The sequence below is a fragment of the Tetrao urogallus genome (genome assembly GCF_951394365.1).
Source record: "Tetrao urogallus genome assembly, chromosome: 11".
Lineage (NCBI taxonomy): Eukaryota > Metazoa > Chordata > Aves > Galliformes > Phasianidae > Tetrao > Tetrao urogallus.
The window spans coordinates 12944841-12962517 of NC_136824.1; the positions used below are offsets into that span (position 1 = coordinate 12944841).

At 38.3% G+C, this 17677-nt stretch overlaps 1 protein-coding gene across 1 annotated transcript in view; it reads right to left on the bottom strand.

Annotated features, from left to right (window-relative positions):
- The window catches only part of ZNF280D (zinc finger protein 280D), a gene marked incomplete at its 3' end in the record, with an annotated part of 38495 nt that extends 25561 nt beyond the window's left edge, over positions 1 to 12934 (bottom strand). The window contains exons 1-5 of the mRNA XM_079541167.1: positions 12787 to 12934; positions 9507 to 9572; positions 9018 to 9388; positions 5679 to 5796; positions 436 to 545 (exon numbers count right to left, since the gene is read on the bottom strand). Coding sequence (XP_079397293.1) covers positions 436 to 545; positions 5679 to 5796; positions 9018 to 9388; positions 9507 to 9572; positions 12787 to 12925 — 804 coding nt within the window. The 5' untranslated portion in view covers positions 12926 to 12934. The remainder of the gene's footprint in view (positions 1 to 435; positions 546 to 5678; positions 5797 to 9017; positions 9389 to 9506; positions 9573 to 12786) is intronic.
- Positions 12935 to 17677: the final 4743 nt, after the last annotated feature.

Below are 17677 nucleotides of genomic sequence, written 5' to 3' on the forward strand. Positions count from 1 at the left end.
CCCTCAGAAGACTTCTTAAGTTCCCATATGATATATAAAGGAAAAAAAGTTTAATTTACAAGGTTATTTTTGCCTTAGAAATCACCTACCACAGATGTGGGTCAACAGGCTGCTGCTAGCAGTACTAGTGGGCCAACTTGCATTGCTACTACAGACAATTACTTTCATCAAATTCTCTTGTTATCTGGCCAAATGTTCAAAAGCTACAGCTGTGAGAGAGAATTCACAGAGGCAGCATATATGCCTCATTTCATTGAAAAAAATAATGCCCAAAGTAACAAGACTTAGGGCTCTCATTCTTTATCTCTCTGACTTCACAATAATTTAGCCCCATCTAATCAAAGACAGAAGCCAGACTATGTACAAACTGAAACATTTTTCATGACCAGAAGCCTACTTCAGTTTATAATGTTCATCATCCTCAAATTATTTTACCTTCATATGATTTTTTAAAGGATCCATAAGATTGAAATGAATATTGCACTTTGGACAAGCTCGTGGAAATGGCCCTCCATTCTTAATGTTGCTTGATGCAGTACTTGTATCTGTAAAACACATATAAAAGTCAGAATTTGCAATCAGAATAACAGGTTAGTTGCTAGTTGTTATTCTAGCAAAACATACTATTTGAAATGAAACTGCAACTGATGTGACAGGAGAGACCATATGCAACATTTTACTACCACCTTCTAATTAAAATTCTTTAGCCCAAAATCAACTTCAGTTTGTTCTGTTCATCATACACTTTTACAAAAATCTTAGTAATCACAGAAAAATGGGAGGTAAAGGAAACACGATAGAGACAAAGCATTAATTCTGTCCTCCCCACTTACCCCCAAAACGAGACAGATTTTGTGATGTTTTTAAGAGATTTAAATTCTTGAAGAAGCACACAGAACTACTTTTATGCCAGGACCTAGCCATCATCATACAGGGATAAGAGAACTGCTTTTGAAAGTAATTTCACCACCTGGTTCTCAATAATGAGCCTATTTCTCTCTGGCAGGAGCTGTAACCTAGGCCTATTCAGATGCATCACTCCTTTTGAACAAATGTGTCTTCACAGAACAAATCCTCTAAATAACTACTCCCACGAATGGATGGAAGTAAAGAATAGTGTTCTTATCAGAGTAAATTAATACCTTTCACACAAATTAAAACAGAAATAAAACCAAAAACTGTCTCATGTTTAACACTAATGAGTAAACCCAATCTTCCAGTCCTCTCCAAAGTGCAAAAAAGCACCAGTGAGAGCTACTTTTTCAGATGAAGTTCTCTTGCATATACAAGTCATTCACAGATCTGGAGGACTCCGTGCAAACTAAGCAGGTTAAAACAGATTAAACTAAAAAAAGTTTCAAGTAATATCTCAACTTCAGGGTCAGATGTACACTGCAAGGCTATGAAACACACAGTTACATTCACCTTATAGCAAGGATAGAAGTACAGGGTAAGAGATGATTACACAACAGCCTTATACATCTTGTCAGAAAAATAATATTGCACAGTCCACGCACTAGATATGGATCAAGCAGTATTTTTCCAAGAGCATAACGTTACTGCTAAAAATCATAATTAAGCAGGTAATCCTTCACATGAGTGGATGACCGTGCAAGAGATGCACAAGAGATCGCACAACAGCGATGCTATGGTCCTTAATACTAAGTTTGTAAAACTTTGACAAGTCTGCTGAGGGCAAACTAAGTTGGAAAGTTCTACAGCAAACCTAGTGTTCTGTAGTGCCTCAGAACTGAGGCAGGTCACATTTGTATGCAATTATGGAACTTCTTAGAGACAAACTCATAAAAATCAGATTCTCTGTAAATACGATGCAGTTCTTCATTCCTGAATACAGATAAGAACCTCTTTTGTACATTTTAGGCTGCAATGCACTGTTTTACCTAACGTAGGGAGGAGGAAACATTTCCATCAATATTTCATCTTATAGCCACTCTCTGCTGTTTGCTGGGAAAGAGTCTGACAGTAGAACAGCTGCAAACAAGACATGTAAAAACAAACATGAAATGATTCCATACAATAGAATCACTCTGTAGGTAGCTTCTCATTTTAGTATTACAGGAGAAAATACACAGATGGAAATACCTCAAAGTTGAGAATAAATCCTGATCTTTTACGATCAGCTGGAAAGCACTTTTTGGCTGAGAAGGAAACATGCTTGATTATTAATATACTGAAACAGCCAGACTACCTCTTTTCTCAAAGGGAAAGTCATTCCAAGAGCAACCTGAAACTTGAATTCTCCTCCTCCCTTTCTATTAGAATTTTAAACTGTTTAAACAAATCATTGCAAAAGAAGGGTGGAAACTGCAAAAAACACTTGGCAATAGTTAGTCCAAGTAGCAGGATCACAGAACTTAGGAGGAATGCACACAGGTGCTTGTCTTGCATCCCACTCAAAGCAATACAGCAGTTAAGATCTCCCATAATAATAAATTACATACATTAAAAAATATATTATTAATAAACATAATAAATCATACAGTAGTGAACAAAATGATATCCAACTCAATTTTCTCAAACCAGCTGAGAAAAGGACAAAAGCCAAGATATATGGCCCCATCCTTGAGTTCACAGACCATACTATGTTCAGTTGAACTTCTCTGGCCTGCTGTTTACATCCTCACTCACTCTAATTTCAGATAGGTTCACAATAAAGTTAGAACTAACCAGCTGGTTTCTGCACTGCCTGCTATTTGGAATGACTTAGGCTGTTCTGACAGAAAAGTCTCTCATGAACAGCTTCTGTTCAAGCTCATTTAACATAAGTATGATTTATAAAATATTAAATAATTATAAAACACTTGAGATTTTATTCTGTGCATAAAATAATACCAAAGATTAAAATAGTGTTATTTCCAGCAAGTGATCACATTATGCCAATTTGCCCGTTTCTGAAAATAAATCAATTCACTGATTGTTTGCAATATTTCTAAGAAAAAAGTCCCTAAAAATAGTTCTAAAAATGCAGAGATGTAGTGCCTAATAACTGGCCCTTAAGTATTTGACTTCGTGTTGTCCTGAAACCAGCACCTCCATTACTGTAAGATTATCCTTGGACTGGGGACCCAGCCGACATTATCTTGATACAGTGATCAATCTCTAAGCAAACCTGAAGCACCATGTCAGCACATCTGAGGTAACAGCATAGGTCTTATTTGTCAGCATTCCACAATCACAGGCTGCACACAGCCTTAACACTATGCATGATAAGGTATGCACTTGCAGAAAACTAGTCCAAGACACTGATCTCCACTTCCATCTGTCCAACTGTTCCAATAACTTCTCTGGTTGTAGTTAGGAGCTGAACTATTATCTTAAGAACTTTCTCAATGATCAGAGATAACTTGTTGCAGAAAAGTATTCCAGTATTTAAGAAAACAACCCTCTGCTCCACATCTAAGCTGTGTTTATTCAGTGATAACTACCTACACCAAGCAAACTGCCTCCCTGTCCAGTCCTGTGAGGCAGATTCCCAGCAGGAAAGGCTGATGTTTGAGCATCTGGAGATTTATCACATTATGCCTCATATGTACTCACTTGTTATATTTTTCCATTTCTTCTTTACTTGACCACAAAAAGCTTTCATACAGCTGTTACAACTTCTGCACTCTTCTGCATTGCTGAATCCACCTCAGCACAAGGCCACCAACCACATCGCTCATAAATGCTACATATTTAATTATGTACAGCTAGGTAGTAAGGGGCAGGGATAACACAGAAGGTCTTTTTCAAGAATCTTCAGTAAAATACTTCAGTTTACTACAGAAACCCTGATTTCTAAAGAAAAAAAATCCTTACATGTTAACAAAATTAGTAATAATTCCTATTACAAAAAAAAACCCCAAAACCTTCACCTATCTGTGACACTTAAAATGTTCTGAAGATTATTTTATATAGAAGCTATAAAGTAAGCATTCTTACCTTGACTTATACACCTCTGACCTAATAAATTCCCTCTTTCAAAGAAGTTATAACCATACTAGGAGATCACAGACCCATTCGCATTTGAATTTTGCTGTTTGTTCATTTAAAAAACCCTCTATTTTAAGGCATTTTTGAAAAATAAGCAAAAATTATTTTAAGTATTATTTAGTATCTAACTGGTATAAAACAGGTCTTGTTTTCATTGTCATCTTAAGGTGGCTCTGGTCTGCTACATTGAAACAGAAATCCCTGGCATCACTGATGCTTCAGACTAGTTTGCTGAATGCAACAGACCACACAGCCGAAACTGTCAGACACCTTCACTTCATGCTACTGCTGAAAACTTTCCTAAATGTTTCGTAGCCATTATGAAACACTTTACTATTGCAATATACATTGTATCATTGAATGTGAACTCTAGAAGTATCTATGTGTTACATTAGCCTTGGGTGTCATAAAGGAGCATAAGACATTCAATCAAGGTTGAAACAGGAATTATAAACCTTTCAGTTTTCTATTTTTTGTGTATGTATCTTACTGAAGTAGACATACACTAAGTATGGTATATTTAAGACACAATGAACTACAATCCTTGATGCCTTTAAGTGCTTCATTTTTCTGGATAAGAGCCAAATATACATAGTTATTAAATATGCAAGTTTCCTAAATTAGAAAATTATACTAATACCTGTGCTTTGAAGAACTGGAGGTGAAAACCAAACCATGTGCAATAAATAAAACCCTTGCTTACTTTAAAAAAAGCAGTTTGTTCCACTAAGAGGAGAATCAGAACACAGATTAGTTGGACCCATGCAAAGAAATATACTGCCTTCACTGATGAGTAGCTGCAGGGAATACCTAAACTAGAGACACAAAAAATTATCATATCAAGCAGAAGAGACTAGCAATCTAAAACTGGGTTCATGTTACTTCTATTACGACTGTTAGGCCATTCATTTTACACAGCCCATTACCTTAAATGCAAACCAGAATTTTTTTTTAAATCTATAATTTACTGATAGGATTATGGTCAGTTATTACAAAAGTGCAATCCTTCACAAAAAAATAAAGGGGAAATTTCAAATTAGAGTGTGTTTACAATTGAAAATACTACATGCTTCCATCTGTTATGACAAAAAAGTGGTTTGTTGTCTTTTTAAGTAGGTAAAATAGTTCCTGCTGAACTTTCAGCTTAGCTAGCTAAAAAAAAGAAGTGTTGCCAAACAATATTCTTTCCTTTCCCCTTTCTACACAGGATCCTTTTGATCCCAATTACTCAAAGTGCTATACATAGCAGTCAGGAAACCAAGATAATCATCACTGGGAATCCACTCAGCAGACACAGGAAGTTCTTCTGGCGCTGTTCCACAGCCCCTCTCTTGCTAACAGCCATTCCTGTTCATGTTAGCTGAAAAGTGTTTGATATTAAAAAAATGAGCCTTTATCTGTCAAGAAGATTACAGTGGATCTGGCAGTATTTTCTTTTTTTAATCCAAATGAACATTACACAGTAATTCAGTCTAAAGCAATAAAAAGTTAAGTCTGATAACACAAAGTTCTGAGGTTTATTTCATAAAGCATTATATAGTTACAATGTAATATATAGGGGAAGAAAAAAGTTCTAGACTTCTATATTCTAAAAACTTCATTTAAAATTACAACCCACAGATCTGCACCACAATTAAATGCCATTACTGTTTCTTTCTTCTATCAACTACCACAGTTATACCCACCTGTTAGACTCACTGTTGGCTCAGTCTGGTACTGTGGAACTCCCGAGCTCTGTCTCACACCGAACAGTATACCAGATGTGTTATCTGGTGCATCTGGTGGAGAATCCATAATATAATCCTAGTAAGATATTTCCAAGAAGGAAAAGAAATTTGAGGTTTAACATTTTCTAAATTTCAGGCTCTAAAGGGTTTATTCTTAAAAACATATGATTGCTTACAAGTACTCATAAGTACTCATCTGTAAATCAAGTTAATAACAGTGTCCCCAAAATAGGTTATTTTGACATTTTAAGTATGCAGTTCTTACCAGTGCTTGTTAAGTTACTCATAGCTGTATCTCCAAAAAATAGCCATAAGACCCAAGAAAGAACATCTTCTGAAACACAACTCGAACTATGTAGATTGCTAATGGCACCTGCTTTTGTACCAGTCTTACGACATTTCAAATTGTACTCTACTTTTCTAAGAAAACTGTAGAGCTTCCTTCCTTCAGCACAAACTCAGGGAATTATCTTTTAACTCTTTCACTCCTGTGTAATAGCTACTTGTATTTCAGAAGACCTGAAATCAGAACTCAGGTGAACAAACTTGCTGGGGTCAGAAGTTTCTCAAAGATGACATTGGTCAAATTCTGCACACGACCAAGCTTTAATGAAAGCCACAGTGTACCTACAGCACACTGACTGTGAGCAGCACTCAAATTCATGGTATCTATGGTTTGCCTTTTTCTTTAACAGAATAATTTCAAAAGGGCTTTTTGGAATAACACAATCCAAGACGATTTTCAAAGCACAGCTAATGCAAAAGTAGGTTCATGTTTCTCAGCATCTTGAGGCTTTTGAGCACCTGCAAGTACAGATACCTTTCCACCCTTCAGTTAACAGGTTTGTCCTTTAGCAAGACCCATTATTTAAAAAAATGAAATAGTCTTCATTTCTCAGCTGCAACACTGAAATCTACTGAAACTGAACAACCTCCACGACCTTACTAAGGTTACTTACTAAGCACTGCTCGAAGAAACACGAAAGAACCATGAAAGAACCACGAACATTACTTCTCCTTACAAATATTTAAAGCTACAGGGTAAAGTCAGTGAAAAACACTTCCCAAAATACATCAGTGCTGCTCACATCTCAATAGGCCATTCATACTGACCAAATCTGGAACATGAAATATTTTTACTAATAGTAGTAATGCATTAAGAGAAACCTTATGATAAAGTTGCATTCAATTTCAACATTAATGTATGCATGGCACTTATGTTGACACTTGACCTTTCTACTTCAGAATAACACAATTAGTTGCACCTCATCACACTATACTTGAAACAAAACTAGAAAGGATTAGTTGCACATCCTTTGAAAATAAAAAATGATAACCCAATGCACATACATAAAAAACGATTATCCAGCACCTATGCAGGAGGCTAGAACTACAGGATCTTCCACATCCCTTCCAAACCAACCCATTCCATGATTCTATGATACGTGCATTTTGTCATCAACGTATTCATGAAACAAAGACCACAACATCTTACGCAGTAAAAATCACTGCCTTACAATGCTTCCCACTCTAGTAAGCAAGCAGGCAAAGGCTATTTTCACATTTAAATTGCTACGTTTTTAACTACCACCACACTTACACTGATGGAAACAAGTCTCAAGGAATACACAAATTCACATCTAGCATTCAGGTATGATAACCTGTTTTAGGACTCCTAAGTACCAGTAAAGAATTTAATTAAACAAAAGGTGTTTCTCTCCATCCCCCTCTTTTTATTGTATAACTCTTAAATGAAGACACTATAGGACCTTAGTGATAATGAAGACCCATTTTTTCTCTCTGGAAAGTGATCTAATCCAACGTAACCAAATCAAACATAAATGTTCAAGTGCAGCTGTGGAAGTCAGAATAATGCTAAGAACATTAATAGTTAAACATCTTTGCTATACTTTTTACAAAAAAACTACACAGGTCATAGCACATCAGGTTTAACTGAATCCATGATGGCTTTGTACTAGACAGCAAAATTACAAGCAAAGCAGCTTATCCTGTAAACCCCTCTTTTCAGCTAGTAAGCCTGTGGTAGCTCTTAGACTGGACGGAAGACTTCGCAGAACCATCTTCACTTTTAAACACGATCAGCACAACGCATGAAAGTAAAATGTGCCCTTCTTACTGCCTTGTGTGGGCTTGCTTTCTTTTTTGAAGAGCTGCTACCATTTCTCCAAAAGACCAGGAATTTTGATGGCATGCGTGCATCTCCCTATTATGTACTGATTGCATCTGGGGAGGAAGGAAGTAAAGGCTGACATCCTGGAAATTCAGTCACAATATTCTCCAAATGTCCCCTTTTGTTTAAAATGTTTTGTTTTTATATGCAAAACAACAGAACCAAGTGTGTGAAAATAAACATCTTCTCATGCTTCAGAAAACAACGTTCTGAATAACAGAACAGCTTTACCAGATCAGTGAAAAAAATCCAACCTGCGCAGGTGTACTTATGTGCAGAAAGTCTACGACCGGTATTCTTATAAATGATGTTGCCAGCGCTCAGGTAAGTTAAAAAAAAAACAAAAAACAAAACACACACAACTAGATGCCACCACTCAGTTTTCCAGAAGACTAGTACAAATACTAAATCTTAAGGTGCACGGCTAGATTTCCTAACTGTCAGAACCATGCTAATTAGTAACATGCTAGTTAATAGCCAATCCACACAGAATTAGAACGATGCATGGTATCAGACCTTTGCTCTACCAAAATTTCACTGGGGGAAGTGAAACCTGAATCTCGCTCACGCTGAGGAAAGTGCCTGGTCAATAGTGCCTGGTCCCAGGATGGACCTCCATCAGCCTCCATGTGGACACGTTGACCACAAGCCTCTTCTGCCTGCCACCTTCCAAGTGATTCCTTACACAATGAATAGTTCACCCTTCAAATATGTAACTCTTCAGTTTAGAGGTAAGGATGTGGTGGGGGACAGTGTCAAAAACCTTTCAGAATTCCTGATAGATGACATCAGTTGCCTTTCCTTTGTCCACCAATTTCATTTAATATAATGCTAAGATTTTCATTTAATGTAACACTGCTGTTACTAAAGCTATCATTCTCAAGCCAAGCAGCACATCTGACACTTAGAAAGAGCTTGTAAAATAAGTATTATCAATATATATTTTCATTAACTAGTACAAGATCATGGTTCTAAAATCTTTACTGTTTATGTAATGCTACTCTATATGTCTACTCAAGGTCTTCAAATTATTTAACTGTGTGATCAGTATGTTCCTCAATTTATTCACGATCACATCTGAGTATTTTAAGGGAATAAAAACTTACCTGATTGAGTATGATAGGCTGCGTTGTCACAGAGGTCACTGGCCTGGATACAGGTTGGGCCACTAGAGGAACCGCGATATTTCTTGATACCGGCTGTGTTGTGACTGGAATGGTTACAGGTCTGCTAACAGGCTGTGATATTCCAGAACTTGATCGGGTCGCCTGCTGTGCTGATAAACACCCAGCAACTGGTCTCTGCAGTGTCTGTGAAGCTCCTGAAACATTCACTGGTCTAGACAATGGCTGAACTGCTACAGAGCTAGCAGTAGATCTGGATACAGACTGAAACACTGATGAAACAGGCATGGTACTGGGACAGGAGGCAGGTGTTGCATAACGGTGACTGTCAGACTTGAATGAAGTAACTGTACCTGTTGCAAAGGATTCCGAAGTTAACATTATATAATTTTTGTGGCCAGATATTACATTAAGAGTTGTGGTTTTGTGCGTGTTCGTTTTTTCCATTACCATATCAGGACAATATAATACCTCTACTGGGTGCACCATTCTGTATCTGCCTTCGTGATGAGCTGAAGTTGACTCTGTTCAATATATCTGTCAAAAGTTACATTTAACTTAATTGCAGTTAAATTAATAGCCTTATCTCTTTGCAAATTAAAAGAAGTATTCATAACCACAAATTAAGCCAATTAGGATTTGACTTATAATATTACTTCTAAATTAACCTGGCAAAACAGAACATCATTTGTACAAATTAACATATGTTCTACTCTATTTCTCTTAAGCTGGCTAGTTTACCTAAGAATCTCAGTTTTATTTTCTTGGAGATAGATGAACATACAAATAAGAGTGCAAACAAACTATGAACATTTCATTAATATTTAGCTCATCTGATTGTAAGAAATGCATTTATTCACTTCTCTTTGTAGCATGCACAGTAAGAAGTCCCCCAAATGCTACAACTGCTTCAGAGAAAAGGAACCATTTTCTCTCAATAATTTCTAAACTCCAGTTTCCAGCACCAAGGGAAATCAAAGAGAAGATACAGGAGTCATACTGGAGTGGACTGATTTTCTAACATATCCTAGACAGCAGTCTATTACTAGAATTCTAATTTTTTGGAAACAAGTTTCTTAGATTTGATGCTTATTCCCTAACCAACATTCCTCAGCTATTTCCATCTTCACATGGGGTTTTAGGTTAATTCTAGAATGTTAAAATAATATTCACCAAATCAAAATACTCTTCTACCACCAGATTCTCAATTCACTTCATGTTGTTGCCAGGTTTCTTGCTCAAACGTGTGAAAACACACGTATATTAAAGCTCCAAATCTACAAGATCAAAAGCACCCTCTCAAACGAGGGTCAAATTACATCACAATCTCAAGCAAGATATCTTAGAACATCTATAGATCGCGCTTAACCACCTTAATGCTGTTTTCACAGACAAGTTCACATAGTACTCAGTCTGATAAATAAATTGAATGGCAGCAGAGCTCAGAACAGCTCTCAACCTGTTACCCTCACATAGATAATACTAATGAAAAAGCAGCTGCAGCCAACAGATCCAAGCAAGCTTGCATTTTCAAGATATGATAAATTTACTTCTGCAAAAATTACACTATTCTTACTTCAAACAACATCATCTATGAGCAAGGAATAGCTGAATTTGGGATTCACCTGAAAACGTATATTCTCCACTTAGCAAATCCATATTTAAATTTAAATTTAAATTCCACAGTCCAACAAAAGCCTCTTTTTATTCTCACAAAAAAACCCCAATGACAACAACAAAAACAGAATGAAGAAAATTAAAAAAAAAAAAAAACAGTACTGTAAAATCCTACAAGTTAACAGTTAATAACTGCACTGTCGGCAGAAGGTTAAAAAGATGGCCATGTATTGCAGAAAACATACCTTTCAGAAAAATTAGGAATAATAGGCAAGCCTCCATTTGCCATCTGACCAGGCAGGAGTTTTCTTGTGTAGAAACTAAACAGCAGTGGTAAGGAAGGCTGAGTGCTGTGGTTTGCCTATTACCAACAAAGATTCTGCAAACCGAAGCCTGACTACAGGCAGGCAGTACTACTTACAAGCCAAAGAAGAACTGAGGTCATTCTTCCATAGCTGTTTTTGATAGTGAAGTAGAAGATTACAAGGAGAAAAATCGGGGAAGGGAAGGAAAAGAGAAAGTAAGAAGTTATACTGTAAGTGATTTTACTTGTGTCGGGACTGAGTACGGACAGCTCTAGAATAAGATGCATACACTGCAAGCCTACTTCACCCAAAGTTCTTGAAGTTGCTGAATTGTATGAAAATTACAGTTCTCACCTGCAACGCATTTCTGTACTTTACCACTTGAAAAAAACATTTAGACTTGAATGATGCAATGAAACTTGGCATATTTGTTGCTCTAATGTATGTCTAGCACATTAATAATCGCCCAATTCCATGATCTAGTGCTAACAACCAACAGTAACCCAGAGGTCTCAGATCTCATAAGATTACAGTAAAGAGTATTTTTTCTATCCTTCTGGAAGCTTATAACTGCAGACAGATTCTTAGACTAAATTTCAAATATTCTTCAAAATTTTCAAGAGGATCTAGACTATTTTTCAAGCATTCAAAACCATTAACCCTTAATAACTATTTTTAGGTGAGCTCTAACATCAACTTCTTTAATACTTAAAACATCATTTTCAAAAATTTTAAGCTAGTGCAAAAAGAATTAAAGATAATTCCCAGTGAGTGAGAAACAAAGTCCAATAGAGCTCAGATGCAAGATGAAAGTAATACGATCTAAGATGACAGAACAGCCAGTAAGTCCAGAGTCCACACAATGGAGTGAGGGGAAGAGCCTGGTTTAACATCTTGCCTTGAGATTCTTTACCATAAACTACATACCTTCAAAAAATGCCTATGACAATCTCAAATAAAAACACAGCAGAGATGAGGTAACCAGACAGCATGAAACCAGGCAACCTTGTGTATTTGATAACCAGAGAATGCTTAGGCAAAACTTCTTAACAACTGACTACAAGCCACACACAAGATCAAAATTGGTCATTCCTAAAATCAGTTGAAGTAGCAAAAATAAGCATTCTCCTTCACTTACCTGCCAAAGATCAAGCACAGGACAAACACTGAATCCTTACACATCTGCCGTCACCACAACCACCTACACTCATTCCCTGTACTGCCTGCAATCGGAGAAAACTACAAAACTCGATGAAAAAATCTCTTAGCTTATACGGAGTGAACGAGTTTATTAGTAGAAACCTCCAACTTAGCAGAGAGGCTCACACTATTTTCACATGATACGCTTTCCCCAATTATGCCTTATTAACACACACTTGGACAGTTACCAGAATGATGGCCACACGTTCAGACTGACTTCAAAACACACAAAATAAGCAGCAGAGAAAATAAGAGGAACTGCTGCATGAAGACTAGAATTCATGCATTTACTTTAGCAGGGAGAGGTGAGGTATCTACTTAAATATCAACTCTATTAAGAGCAATTGCGTGCTTTCAGCATTGTCTATACTAGACTTTTAACCATACTAAAATCCTCAAATGTCTTTGCTTCTACTTGAGAGATTTAAGCTCACTGGTACAGACAGCTACACATAACCCATATTTTAGGAACTAAAATTTCCAACTTTCAGTATAAGACAACAAACTAAAGAACAGCTCTAAAATGAAGAACTCCTTAAATCGTAACACTACAAATTCCATATTTTCAAAGCAAGTTTGAAGTTTCGCACTATAAAGTATCTGTCAAATTATGGAAAGCGTTATCTTACATGTACTGGCTGGCTTTGAGCTTGAGATTTCTCCAATGAAGATCGGTTCATCATCATCATCATCCTCCTCCACTTCTTTCACTCTCTTTTGCCATGGTTCTAGCTCCTCTTCCTCACATTCCATGAACAACTCTGCCATCTTGAGACTAGACAGTAAATAATTTAAAAACAATATTCAATAGAACATTCAGTACTTAGTGAGACAGCTGATCAGTAACAAAAATTACTGTACTTGCCAATGATCCCCACGGAATAGCCTCCTCCCCACCACATTCCACACAGGTTCAAGCTGATCTGATCTAAGTGATCTCCAAAGATCAACAGTTCATTTAATTTCTGATAATTCTGAATCCTCATCTTTAATATTAAACGTCAGAAAATTCCCAAGACATTTCCCATATCATCTAAACTGTTTTTGAATCATATATGTAAGTAACCACAAGAGCAAGCTTCTAAACTACAGCAAAAGGTATCCTTTAAAACACCTCTATTACAGTTATATTACTCTTAAGTCACATGAATGCCCTTATCATGACAAAACACGTAAAATACATGCCAAAGTGAATAACTTAAAGCCAGATGGAGCTGTATTCTACTCACATATTTAAAAAAATATTAAGCCAAAAAAACACAACACATGTAAATACAAAAGCTCAAAACTCACCACATTTGCAAAAACTAAGATTTTACCAGGGCTTCCCATCCCTTGTTACATAATCTTGAAAGCATTTCTGAGCAGTACAGGAAATAAAATATTACACTAGTTTTCATTTCATAAAATCAAAGGGCTGCCTCTGCAATAAGCAGGATCAGGATTCACAGTAAAACAGTGAACTTGAATGCAGCAGTGCAGCTTCGGGGCTGATCTGCTGGAAATGAGCTCTGTGGAGACTGACTGAGCTTTCTGATGGCCAACAGATTGACTATGAGCCACCAGTGCACCCTTATGACCAAAACGACCAACAATGTCCTGGGAAGCATTAAAGAGAACACGGCCAGAAGATGAAGGGAGGCAGCCCTTCCCACTACTCTGCTCTGCTGAGGCCACATCTGGAGTGCTGGCTCACAATGATGAAGGGCCTGGAGCACCTCCCATACAAGAGAAGGCTGAGAGTCCTGGAACTGTTCGTGCTGGAGGAGACTGAGAGGAACTCTTATCAATGCTTATAAATACCTAATGGGCGGGAGTCAACGGATGGTGCCAAGCTCTTTTCAGTGGTGCCCAGCAAGAGGACAAGAGGCAACATGCACAAACTAGAACACAGGAATTTCCATACAAACATGAGAAAACTACTTTGAGGGTGGCACAGCACTGGAACAAACCATTTGGAGAGGTTGTGGAGTCTCCTCTGGAAATACTCAGAACCCACCTGCACGCTTTCCTGTGCGGCCTGCTTTTGCAGGGGGCTGGACTAGGTATCTCCACAGTCCCTTCTAACTCCTACAGTCTGTGATCCCATAGCACTTCACTGAAAGCCTTGCAGTTTTTGCAAGCTAATCTCTGCCCAGAAGCAGCTGGAATTATGTGAAGGTAAAAACTATTCATTTAGGCATTATCTTGGAAACACATCACAAACTCTAATCTTTTACCTTGACTGTCTAGACCCCTGACACCAAAATCCTCAGTAAATATTAACATTCAACTTAACCCCTGAAGTCTGAATTCTGTTATCTATTTATCAACTGCCCACATTCAATCAAGCTCAGATGTTTTAGAAATAAAGATTATGGATGATTATGTCATTAAAGACTATCAAGCCTTATACACAAGGTGATCAAAATCAAGATTACATTTATGAATTGATATTCTTAAACTGAACAATTAATCCTATAATGTGTAAAGGGTGTTTATTCAAGAATTTTCCTTGTAGTTTCCCAGGATCTTCTCTTTTCCCTAAGTATTTCAAGAGCAACATATACATTAAACAGTGATACAACTTTCTTTTTTGAAAATACAATGACTTGAAGAATACCTCCTCACTATCTCTCAATAGCATTTGAAACCAAAGTACTCTGCACGTATTCAGTAAGAAAACATCTAACATCTAATAAGATGAGACAACTTCAGGACAGGAGGAATGCACTGCAAGATTGGGTGATGGACTGACAGCAAGTCTGTGACAGCTTATCACAGAGAAGCAGTCAAAATTCTGCCTCTATTTGCACTGAAGTATGAAGAACGGGCCTGCTAACGTTGCATGCCACGTTTTGGAGACAATCTAACACTGGAGAGCTATGCTCTTCCTTCCTTCTTCAGATTAACCCGCTGGAGTTCAACAAGGTGCTAAAGAAAACAGGACATGAGTCCAGGTTCTTGTCACAGGAAAAAAGAGAGCGTGAAGCCTATTTCCACGTTACAGAAACAAGAGGGGCCATGTGCCAGGTTTTAAAAGAGAGTCAAAGCCAACTCTTCCTCTACAGATGGCCTTTGTTTTACTTACTGAGAGATGATGTTCGTCGAACTTCAAGGCAAAAAGCAAAGACCATTTTAAGAGCCACTGCTCATGTACTTGAACACATACATATGAAGACAAAAGGTATTTTTATTTAAGAAAATTAATTTTATTTCACTCAATCAAGCAATCAGTTATAAAACATACTCAGAGGATGTGAGAGCACAAATAGTTTATACAAAAACAGGATACAAAAAAACTAAATTAGCATGTGATAACCTCAGTTGCACTATAATGTGACTGATTTTTTTTTTTTAAGGTAAATTTGATAACATAAGCCTGGACTTTTAGAAGGTTGTACCAACTGGTGTCACTGCTTATGAGCCATTCCATTTTATGAATCAATACACCTCAAAGAATTCTCAAGAGGTGACTCAAAAAGAAGCAGTGCTTTTTAAAAGCAAGTATCAAATTATTTCAGCTCTTTCCATATCATTCACTGCAATGCCATGAAGGGAAGCCATGCTTTATTCTGACATTTTCCTTGGCGACAGTCAGCCAAACAAGTTCCTACCTTGCTCCTGTGCAGCTCCTTCAGCTGTGTTAGTACAGCTTTTCAGGCACTAGGACACAAACCTGTGCACATTAAAAATAGCCTGGTGTGACTGAAAGGTCAAAAACCAGTGGGCTAAGGAATCACAATGCAGTAAAAGGGAACAGGTTTGACTACAGGAAATCTGCAGAAACTGCTCAAATAGTCTTCACTGCCAACAGAAACATTTACATCAGTTTTTAGTGCACAGTTTGTTTCAAAGTGTTCAGCTTTAATTTCATAAACGCAGAACATGCCTGTCAAGAATTCTGCTAGTTGCTCCCCTCAAAGCCAACAATAACAGTGACTCCTTCTGCCCTCTCCACCAATATCTGCCAGTGGATGTAGTCTCCACTGCATTGTTTATTATTTTCTTTTTACTCTGTACAAAAACAAGCATGAATTTGTACACACATCTCCTCAAAAGCAGCCTATGGATCAGAAAGATCCATAACTCCAATGACATCCCAGATATGTCATAAAAGTATTTAAAACTCCATTCTAACTTAGAAAGCATCAAGAGTTGTGAACAAGTTCTTCAAAACATTTTAAAATAATGTTAGAATGCATAAAGATACAGCTTAAAAAGGCAACGTTAAAAAAAAAAAAAAAAGCTTCCTGTTCTCACCATTGCACAGCTGATGTTTGTTTGCCTCTGGCCAGCAAAAACTAAGGCTATTGTCATTGAGTCATTGAAATTTATTAGGCTTACATACATAATTAACATTCCCCCACCCATCTCCTCCCCCACCCCCAAAAAAACCCATAAGACCATAGGCAACACCAGAAGGCAATCTGCTGAAGCAGGTGTTAGAGCTGTATAGAAATTAGTACTATAGAAAATCATGGCAAATACAGCTGCAATAAGATTTAAAGTTATGGGAAGCTTGCGTTTCTTCAGATGCTTGTTGCACTCTTATGGTCAACTATCAAAGCTCCAACAATCAACATTTCTTCAGACTGCTTTAAGAGCACCTGAAACTGAATGACCAGCCTAGAATTGGTGGTGTGCTTGAAGAGTGAGAGTGTCTGGATTAGTCAGAAAGCTTCCAGGCCAGCCCTGTTTGTCATCTCTCCATATTGCTTATCATGGAATTATCCAACCTTTGTTCACATTACTCTCTGGTTTAATCGCCACACTTCAAATTAAAGGGATCATGATTTTATGTGCAACACAACCTGATATTATGAGCACCTACACGTAATCTTCCAGGTAACCTCTCACACAAGTTCACACAAGTTTGGTGCCATGTTAGGTGCAAAAGAGCAGGAGACCTGCAGCTTCCCGAGGAATAAGAGCAACCACATTTTTGTTGGGTGCCGTGCTTTCTTCCGCAGCGAAGAAACAACAATGAAACAAAAACTAAATCTGAAAGTTTTAAAAAGTTAAGAGCTTCCCTCAGGAGAAAGAAGAAAAAAAAAAAAAAAAAAAAAAACCTAAACAAACCCAACCAACGCTGCGCTCCCTGCCCTGCGATGCCGTAAGCTCCGCCTAGGGAAGGGCAATGCCTCCGCAAACAAGTCAGGAGTTCACACCCCGCGCCACGATGGGCGCGAGGCGGCGGGAGTCAGCCGGGTCTCTAGGCGGCCTGGAGCCGCTCTGCCCGCGGCGCGTCGCTCCCACCGCGGGCCGAGGGCCGCGCGAACGCCGGCAGCGCCGCAGCCCGCCGAAGAGCTCGGCCGAGGGCCGCGGGTCGGGCTCCAGGCGAGGCCCGCGCGCCACGGCAGGCGGCAGGAGGCCCGGCCCGGGCCCGGCGCACAACGCCGGCAGCTGCGGCGCCGCGAGACGGAGGAGCCCGGCCTGGGAGAGCCTCGCGGAGACGGCCAAAGTGGAAAGCGCCTCGATTTCCAACGGGGCCTCCCGAGGAAGCCCTCGCATCCCGGGGCCCCGCTCCGGAGGCCGCAA